This window comes from Bufo bufo, chromosome 1 (assembly GCF_905171765.1).
Source record: "Bufo bufo chromosome 1, aBufBuf1.1, whole genome shotgun sequence".
NCBI lineage: Eukaryota > Metazoa > Chordata > Amphibia > Anura > Bufonidae > Bufo > Bufo bufo.
In genome coordinates, this window is record NC_053389.1 from 677,937,574 (window position 1) to 677,948,330 (window position 10,757).

Consider the following 10,757-nt stretch of genomic DNA (forward strand, 5'->3'; position numbering starts at 1 on the left):
AAAAGGGTTGTGGCTAAGAGTGGGTGTAAAATGCACCATATTTATTGTCTTGTGCACAAATCTGTTTGGTGCCCAGTGCACACCATACTTTATGATGGCCACAAAGTGTCAGAAGGAAGAGAAAAATAGCCAGCGTGTCTGATAATTTGCACCAAATGAATTAAATAGCATGCTCCTTTGTGAAATCTAGTGCAATTCCCACCAATGCTCATGTAATGTGCGTAGACACCAAAGCAAAATGTGTAATCAAAAACTATTACAAAAATGTCTTATAGTGGAACATGCATCTAAATCAATATTAGAAAAGGCACCAAAAGTATCTATAGTCTATGGCCTAAATGTACAACCATACTGCAGAATATATGGATACGGTGCAATTATTTATACCTAGCGATAAAGTCCACCGTTTCATTTACCACTATGCAACAAGAATCAAATTAATATAGTATAATATACTAAAAAACATTGTTCCAAACTATGCATTTTTAATCCTGTCTCACATTTGTTCTCACCTCCCCTTAGTATAATCATGCTGAGTTTGTAACTACACCAGTTGTTCCTTGTGCCTACACACTACCCTGTCCACATCAACTCATTAGTCACTAAAAATGCGATCATTCACCCCCCACAATGCCCAAGACCATCACAGACACTGGAAATAACCGCTTCATTGTCCTAGACCCACTGCCCTAGATCAGGAGTCAGCAACCACTGGCACTGAAACTACAACTCCCAGCTCAAGTCACTTCAGTGTGAGTTCTGAAGCATTTGTGCCTGCTGGGAGTCATAGTTTCACCGCAGCTGGAATGGTGGAGGTTGCTGATCTCTGTCCTAGATCACCAGGGATGCTGACAATAACACCTTTGCTGCCATAGATGGCTTGGCATACAGACATTAACCCTATTTTACTGCCCCAGACCACCAGGGATACAGAGGCTCAGAGGCAATTTAGCCAGAGAAGCAGCTGAATGTTATGGGGTGATGCAGCTGAATGTTATGGGGGGATGCAGCTGACAGGCATGTATCTTTGCACCGGGCACATGAGCCTTTAGCTATGCCACTTCCCATACTTACATGCTCCTTGACAGTTTCTGAAACTCTTCTGGAAAGCATGAGGCAGCATATGGTGGAGGCTATAATGTGGAAGAACGTGTACAGCAGTCTGGTACCACTAGACACCTTGATGCTAGGAAAGCATGCACAACACAAAGAGCATGGAGAGGGCCCACAGCAGCAACAGATCTAAGAAAATAACATAAAAAGAAATCAATTAGAATAGGAAGTCCACATACCTTCACATACAATCAGTGCGAATGAGAGAATATTACCCTATCTTCTGCCACTTGTGCAAGATCCACATGCAGCCATGTGGATGTTCATTCAAAGCTTGTATGCTCAGTGTAACTGCTAAACTATTATAATCAGTAGGACCTTTTTAGTAAAACATACTGTTCCTGGAAAGCACAGTATATCACAAAATGACCTATTGTTTCAATCACATATTTATGTTAAATATATATTTTTAGACTTTTTGGTAAGTGTTTATTTAAATGTTTCCAAGTTACTATCTATCTATATTATTATTATTTTTTTTTAATGCATATAATCCTGCAATTTTCACACTGGTTACTAAGGCTACTTTCACAAGCGTTTGGTGCGGATCCGTCATGGATCTGCACAAACGCATCCGTTCAGATAATACAATCGTATGCATCCGTTCAGAACGGATCCGTTTGTATTATCTGTAACATAGCCAAGACGGATCCATCTTGAACACCATTGAAAGTCAATGGGGGATAGATCCGTTTTCTATTGTGCCAGATTGTGTCGTAGAAAATGGATTCGCCCCCATTGACTTACATTGTGTGTCAGGACGGATCCGTTTGGCTCAGTTTCGTCAGACGGATACCAAAACGCTGCAAGCAGCGTTTTGGTGTCCGCCTCCAGAGCGGACTGGAGACTGAACTGATGCATTCTGAGCGGATCCTTTTCCATTCAGAATGCATTAAGGGCTAAACTGATCCGTTTTGGACCGCTTGTGAGAGCCCTGAACGGATCTCACAAACGGAAAGCCAAAACGCGGGTGTGAAAGTAGTCTAGGCCTAAACTATGTTTTTAGAACGGCTACATGAGCCATAGACACAATGGACAGGCGCTGACCCCATTGACTTCTATGGGAGAGATTTCTAGACATGCTCTGTGACCTGTGCGGTCAGTAGTGAGCTGATAAGCTGTGATATCACCTATCCTGAAAGGTGGATCCTGTGTTATCTCTACAGAGTTGTTACTTGTCATTGTAATTCTGCCTGTGGTGATAATGATAATAGCTACTGAAAAAGTTACATGTACAGAACAGGAAATCATTACCTATCATTAGGGGCACAGTCTAACGGTGTGGCAGATACCTGGGTCAGTATGCATAGCTTTTTGCTGATTGTACGATAATTTAGCATAGTAGTGTGTTTTTGATAGTGTCCGTAGGATCCAGGGTCGGCATTTCTGGCTCTGTGACCATATATTGTGGACAGGACAACACTGTATATGCACTGATTATACCTTCCCATGTATACTTTTGCACTAGCACTTTATTTATATGAATGGTAACTGTCATACACCCGTAGTCTGATGGTTGATTTTAAATGTTCTTAATGTCTGTGAGGCCAGCAATGGTCATAACTCTGTGAGTACTAATAAAATTGATGATTATTTGAAAGCCACTGTCGATGGAGTTATGATTTGTTATTTAATCTGATCTATGTATCTATGATTGATTACCTATTATTAGGCCTAGTGGACCCTCCGAAAATTGCAGAATGATATACATTTTATAACTATATATAGTGACATGGAAAAATTAAAAAAAAAAATATACATTTTTAACATACAAACGTGATTTAAACAATAGGTCATTTTCTAAAGACACATTCCATTTAACCTTATGGTAGGCACAAATATTTAAAGGGGAAGTCCACCTTTTAGCAGGGTTTTGGCAAAATCCCTGAACTGTAAAACATTGCGGAATATGTTGGCACTATAAAAAATACATTTTATTATTATCATTATAATCCCCTTCCGGCCAGACTTGCAAAAGGGAAACATACTTATCTGCTCCCTGCTGCTGGGTCCTGGCCTCGGCTGCCTTCCTCAGGACCCCCTCTGTAAACATCTGCTTAGACTGGCTGCAACGGTGCAGATAAGTATGCTTCCTTTTTGCTGGTCTGGCCAGGGGGGGGGGGGGAACAAAAAAAGCCTAAAAGGTAAAACAAAAAGAAAACACTGGGGAAGATTTATCAAACTAGCGTAAAGTAGAACCATAGCAACCAATCAGATTCCACCTTTCATTTTTCACAGCTCCACTGGAAAATGAAAGGTGGTTGCTAAGGCCAACTAGGCCAGTTTTACTTTACATCAGTTTGATAAATCACCCCCACTGTCTTTAGTACAACTGGGTAGCAAACCTATAGTTTGTGCTCACCAGCAGAAATAATTCTCTGGGCCCAAGCCCCATATCACCTACAGTCATGTGAAAAAATTAGGACACCCTTTGAAAGCATGTGGTTTTTTGTAACATTTTTAATAAATGGTTATTTCATCTCCGTTTCAACAATACAGAGAGATTAAAGTAATCCGACTAAACAAAGAAAACTGAAGAAAAGTCTTTTCAAGATCTTCTGTAAATGTCATTCTACAAAAATGCCTATTCTAACTGAGGAAAAAGATAGGACACCCTTGCCCCTAATAGCGAGTGTTACCTCCTTTGGCTGAAATAACTGCAGTGAGACGGTTCTTGTAGCCATCTACCAGTCTTCGACATCGGTCTGAGGAAATTTTACCCCACTCCTCAATGCAGAACTTTTTCAGCTGTGAGATGTTTGAGGGGTTTCTTGCACGTACAGCCCTTTTCAAGTCACCCCACAGCATCTCAATGGGATTCAAATCTGGACTTTGACTTGGCCATTCCAGGACTCTCCATTTCTTCTTTTTCAGCCAATCTTTGGTTGATTTACTAGTATGTTTTGGGTCATTGTCATGTTGCATGGTCCAGTTCCGCTTCAGCTTTAATTTTCTAACTGATGGTCTCACATGTTCTTCAAGCACCTTCTGATACACAGTAGAATTCATCGTGGATTCTATGATGGTGAGCTGACCAGGTCCTGCTGCAGCAAAGCAGCCCCAAACCATGACACTTCCACCTCCATGCTTCACAGTTGGTATGAGGTTCTTTTCTTGGAATGCTGTGTTTGGTTTACGCCAAACATGTCCTCTGCTGTTGTGTCCAAATAATTCAATTTTGGACTCATCTGTCCAAAGAACATTATTCCAGAAGTCCTGGTCTTTGTCAACTTTATCGCTGGCAAATGTCAGTCTGGCCTCGATGTTTCTCTTGGAAAGCAAAGGTTTCCTCCTTGCACACCTCCCATGCAAGTTAAACTTGTACAGTCTCTTTCTGATTGTAGAGGCATGTACTTCTACATCAACAGTAGCCAGAGCCTGCTGTAGTTCTCGAGATGACACTTTAGGGTTTTTGGATACCTCTTTTAGCATCTTGCGGTCTGCTCTTGGGGTGAACTTGCTGGGGCGACCAGTCCTGGGCATGTTGGCAGTTGTTTTGAAAGCCCTCCACTTGTAGACTATCTTCCGGACAGTGGAATGGCTGATTTCAAAATCTTTTGAGATCTTTTTAAATCCCTTCCCAGACTCATAGGCTGCTACAATCTTTTTTCTGAAGTCCTCTGACAGCTCTTTTGCTCTCACCATGGTGCTCACTCTCACTTCAACAGTCAGGAGCACACCAAACTAAATGTCTGAGGTTTAAATAGGGCAAGCCTCATTCAACATGCAGAGTAACGATCTACTAATTATGTGCACCTGGTGTGATATACCTGTGTGAGATCTGAGCCAATTTAAGAGGGAATACATGTGAGGGTGTCCTATCTTTTTCCTCAGTTAGAATAGGCATTTTTGTAGAATGACATTTACAGAAGATCTTGAAAAGACTTTTCTTCAGTTTTCTTTGTTTAGTTGGATTACTTTAATCTCTCTGTATTGTTGAAACGGAGATGAAATAACCATTTATTAAAAATGTTACAAAAAACCACATGCTTTCAAAGGGTGTCCTAATTTTTTCACATGACTGTATAAATAGATAATAGATTTTGATTCAGAGAAATAGACCCTAGTGGCAGGTTATTGACTCAAAAGGCAGCTCCAAATGTTCTTTTTCTGCAGGATCTATGGGGGCCACTATGGTATCAGAGCCTGGGTCCACCAGGGGATCCTCTGGTAAACTGGCGAGCCAGTCCGCCGCTGCGTACTATTAAATAGTATAGTAAATATAGTAAATCTTGTTTAATTTACATTTCACTTCCATCAACAAGCAAAATAAGAAAAATACCCTAATATAGGGGCACTGGAAACTTCTGTATAGATATACCGTAGAGATAATATTATGATTATTATAATTTTGATGACATTTGCTTGAGTTGGGAGCGCTTGGCTTAGGGACATTGAGAAACACTGATGTAGACAATGTAGAAGTAGAATAAACATCATTCTTTAAATTGTTATTTTGTGCAAATGAGTTACCAATGTGGAAATGACTCCATCTAAATGCACAGAGCTGGTCCCAGGTGTGAGCCTTGGGTGATAGAGCCCCAAAGGGCCCTCTGCCTAACACCCCAAATATAAGTATGAATTGCAGTACTGAACAACATTTATCCAACTTCAGCGCAAACAAAGTAACAAGTGTTGGCATGGACCAAAACGTCTTCAGCCTAAAATACTGCTAATAATATTTTTATAGGGAACATATAAAGTTTTTTCAAAATCTCACCTGATAGGAGACAGAATTGATAAAATCTTTGCATAGTTTGTTCCTCCTCAGGGCCTTCCGGACAGCCATCTCATCAATCAGCCTCATTATTGCTACTGACTAATATCTTCTTTCTATGATCTAAAGATCTTCACCTTACAAGATAGCGTCGTCCACACATCTTGATAGTTTCCTTGTAGCATTTAAATGTCCTAAGATATAAGATTTGTCTAAATGTTTTTCTTCCAACTCAGTAAGCGACGTTAGGTTCCTCTAAGGATGTTTAGTGATTATTGATTGTGGATGTCCTTCCAGGTGTATTGTGCCCAAGGATGTCCATAAAAATAAGGTTGTCTTGTTTTCCTTTTTTCATGGTGACATTTCTAGCTGGGGATCCTAGTAACAAGCCAGCTCCCATGTCAACATGTCAGTATAATAGACCAAGACAACTGTAGAAGTAAGTATCACCAGCAGCTCTGCCGCCTCTTCTGCGATTTCTTCATTGATATGAGGAATTATTTACACCGTCCAGAAAAGCCATGCTGGAGATTTATTACCCTATAAGCAATGCTATAAAACAGAGATTAGCCTCTGATTGACAGGACAAAGTCAGTGCACGTCTTACCATCTGCACAGGTGGGGGAGGGCAAGGAAAGGCTCAGTACATTAAATAGGATTTGTTCAAAGCCAGTTAGTTACATTTCAAAATGACTATCCAGGCAATGTAATGGCTGCTAACACCACCTAGAAAATACCATGTGTGCCAGCAAGTGGATGAGCTAGCCCAAAGAACATCAAATGACATTAATGGGAGGAAGCACCTTGCAAGTTTTGGCCACATCTATATTTTTTATAGAACCAACAGTACGGTGTTAATAGTAATTCTTTCAGGATTACTGTGTATTGTAAAGCCATATCTAAAAGAATAAAACCACATCTAAAATAATAAAACCATATCTAAAATAATAACAGCATAAAACCATATCTAAAAAACCTTTTAAAGGTTAGGCTTTGTTTTCATGTGAGTTGGTGGCTTCGTTTGGGGCCTCCATTACAAATTCCCTCAAAAACATGGGCAAAATAAAATGCCACACTCCCTATTCGAAACCAGATGGACCCAATTATAGTCAATAGGGTCCGTCTGGTGCTGTTTTTCCCACTTATGTCATATTATCATTATTTTTATTTCACCATTCTGCTCCTAGGATGGAGCAGAACAACAGAAATAACAACGCTGGTCAGAACACATCCTTAGTATAGTATATTTTGTTTCATTTACATTTGACTTCCATCAATAGGCAAAATAAGAAAAAAATACCTTCATATAGAGGAACTAAAAATGTAAATTTAGTCTGTAACTTCTGTATGAGATATTCCGTAGATTGTTTTTTTTTTTTACACTACGAATAGTGCTGTGCATAAGCCTATTAACTCTTAATTTAGCCAGGATAAAAATACAGCCAGCAGCTATGTGGTGACACACGGATCACCAGTAAGAACACTGGTGAAGATGTATCTGAAAATACCTATTCAGTACAATGCTGGAACCTAAAATCAATAGGTCAAATAATGTTTGACTACAAATCAGCTCTAATAAAGCAAACAAAAATACTGCATTAGAAAACTTTTCAATGACCTGATGATATCCATCCTTAGATATGTTGGCTAACACATTTTAATATCTCAGATGCTTTGTACTGGATGTATTGAGTTTAAGAGGTATTCCCATCCCAGTCATTCATGGCTAAGATCATAATACCTGTCATATGAAGTGACCAGAGATGGAGTTATGAAAACAACCAAGCGGGCTGTGCTATGCACCTTCCATTGCTCCCACCACTACTGGACCGGTCATGAAGGCTGCTGACAAATGGACTTCCTAACGGGCAGGTGAATATTAAATCCTTTCCTTATTGTGTAATTCTTGATAAATGTTTTGGCACTGGATCAGTGCCTTTGTCGGATCATCATGGACAGCCGAAAGGGTTTTATAGTAACATAGTTTTAAAAGCTAAAAAACACATCTGTCCATCCAGCAAAGGAAAACCGAGGAAAACCCTCATGAGGTAAAAGCCAATTTTTCTCATTTTAGGGGAAAAAAATTCCTCCCGACTCCAATCAGGCAATCTGGGTGAACAACCCCTCTCTAGTAGCTATAGCCTGTAATATTATTACACTCCAGAAATACATCCAGATCCCTCTTGAACTCTTTTAGTGAACTCACCATCACCACCTCCTCAGGCAGAGAGTGCCATAGTCTCACTGCTCTTACCGTAAAGAATCTTCTCCTATGTTGATGTAAAAGCCTTCTTTCCTCCAGATATAGAGGTTGATTTAGACCATCTTCTGTTGACCACTGATGCCTTTTCGTGATCCAACCAGCATAATAGATGCTGTCCATGGGCAGATATCTATGGAATAGTTGATATACTGTATTTTTTACTCTTTATTGGGTGGCTGTAGTTGGAAAGTCCTTCCCATCAGATGACAGATCTGCTTCTCATCAATGGAAGCCCAGACAACAGAAATTGAACATTTTGTCCAAATTTATGTTTAGATGACATCTTTCACAGACCATGAATGTCAAGTCTTTAGAAAACGGTCATGTGGCTAATGTATGGCTACCTATATACCACACATATAACTCGACAACCATTTGAGTCCTAACGGTAAAGCTAAAGGGTATAGCAGTGTCCTGGACTGCCCTATGCGGCAAACCACTACTGCCAATATTTTGTGTGGCCATTGGCTGTCTCGGGTGGGCATGACTTGTTGCTTGACCATACCCTAATATTTTAAATTTAGGGCAAATAAGGCACATAATTTCATTGTGAATGACCTGTAAGAAGGATAATGCCCTATACATAGTATTAGGCGAGATATTCTTTGTATATTGAAGCTCTTGATTACACCTGAATTACATTCAGCCACCTGTCATCTGTGACAACCTGGACATCCGCATTTCATGTCTCTTTTAGATTTGTCCAAGAACTGTCAAGATGTCTATACTTCTCTTTCTTCAAAGTGCCATCAAAGTTTAAAGCTCCTATATCATTAATCTGTAAATTACAAGTAAGCCCTTGTCACGTCAGGGCCAGGCTATCGTAAAAAGAAATAGAACATCCCATTGCCTTTAAAATTACATTCCTCTGAAAGGATGGGAAACACTTCTAGGTGTGTCAAGCCAGAGACCAGAAAACGGAAAGGAATGTGAACCAGAGCAGCATCGGAAAGGCAGAGCTGAAGGATTGATGATGAGTAATAATTGACTTTTGATCATCCCTACTCTGTTTATGAATAAAATGATTCCCCTGGAAGAAAACCTCTAGCATCGCTATTAGAGTAGAACTGGGACAATCTATTTACTCTCAGGTTCTTTCAAAGCTTTGCACATTTAACTAGGTTTATATTAAAAATTCTGCAGGTTTTGTGCTTCACAGTACGAAGTAGCTCCAGAATGCTGTTCCGTGATAAATCCATTGGACTGGCTGTGTGAGGCCTGCTGACCTGTAGTGACGCATAACGGCCATTGCCTATATGCCGCATCCTCTGGATATAGGAATAATAAAGGTTTGTCTTTAGCCAGTGGAGAGTGCCGCATCTTCCTCCTTCCTGTACTCGACCACCTGTGAATAGAGCAGCAGTGTGAAATGGGCAGGCCGTGAATTATGGGGGAATAAAGCCAGAGTTGTCACACTGTTAAACACCTAGGGAGAGATTTATCAAGCTGGTATAAAGTAGAACTGGCTTAGTTGCCCATAGCAACCAATCAGATTCCACCTTTCATTATTCCCAGTTCTTTTGGAAAATGAAAGGTGGACTCTGATTGGTTGCTATGGGCAACTAAGCCAGTTCTACTGTACACCAGTTTGATATCCCCCCTTGCTCTTTCCCTCAAGTAAACTCAAAGATTAGTCAAATATGTTACCGTGTACCGTAATGTGTTCGGGAGGGTTGCCACTTGTTTATTGATCAGAATTTCTGCCATGTTGAATCTAGCAGGCCTGGATGAGTATTTAGATTACTGTTCAGTGCTCTTATTGTGCAGGTCATGGAGGCTGTCCTGGAAATAAGGGGGAGTTTGCTTGTGTCCAGTCTGAGATGAAAACATGGCTGCCTAGAGTGACACGTAGCTACGTCATAAAAAGCGTGAGCACGCATAGGGACACTGCATTACTCACGGGGACTGAGTAACTAATCTTTAAAAGCAGCTGCCCTTCCCGCCAACAGGAAGTAGGGTGTTTACCAGAAAGTAAGGTGCGCCTCTGTGTAGACAGCCGGTCTAGAGAAGTCCCACAGCAACGACAGAGGCTACAGAGACATGGAGAGAGTGTCCAGGCCACAGGTGGAGGCCGGAGCCTTCCTGCCGCACTGCTAGGGGCTGCATGTGAGACCCCAGGCAGTGGAGGCCCCGGCATGTGAAGAGTGTAAGGCCTCATGCACAAGACTGTATGTATTTTGCAGTCCGCAAATTTCAGATTCGCAAAATACAGATACTGCCCATGTTGCATCCTTAATTTTTGATATCAATGGGTCCCTGGTTCACATTTTGTGGTCACGTTTAGGTAGAGTTGCCACCTTTCCCAACAAAAAATAGCGGCCAAGTTAAGCCACACCCCAAAGGGAGTGTGTGTTTGTGGGGTCGCTATCATACTGTGGCTCCCAATAATATTAATGCCCCCATTAGTGCACCCCAAAATGAATGCCCCCATTAGTGCCGCACAGAATTAATAATGCCCTCATTAGCGCCCCCAAAATTAATACTGTCCACATTAGTTCCACCAGTAATATTAATGCCCCCATTAGTGCACCCCAGAATTAATGCCCCCCATTAGTGCCCACCAGTAAGAGTAATGGCCCATTAGTGCCCCTAGTAATATTAATGCCCCCATTAGTGCAACACAGAATTAATGCCCCCATTAGTGCCCCCAGTAATAGGAATGCC

At 40.9% G+C, this 10,757-nt stretch overlaps 1 protein-coding gene across 1 annotated transcript in view; it reads right to left on the bottom strand.

Moving 5' to 3' along the window:
* The window catches only part of SERINC4 (serine incorporator 4), a 70,162-nt gene extending 64,242 nt beyond the window's left edge, over positions 1 to 5,920 (bottom strand). Inside the window, exons 1-2 of the mRNA XM_040415372.1 lie at positions 5,834 to 5,920; positions 1,075 to 1,242 (exon numbers count right to left, since the gene is read on the bottom strand). Of these exons, the coding sequence (XP_040271306.1) occupies positions 1,075 to 1,242; positions 5,834 to 5,920 (255 nt within the window). The remainder of the gene's footprint in view (positions 1 to 1,074; positions 1,243 to 5,833) is intronic.
* Positions 5,921 to 10,757: the final 4,837 nt, after the last annotated feature.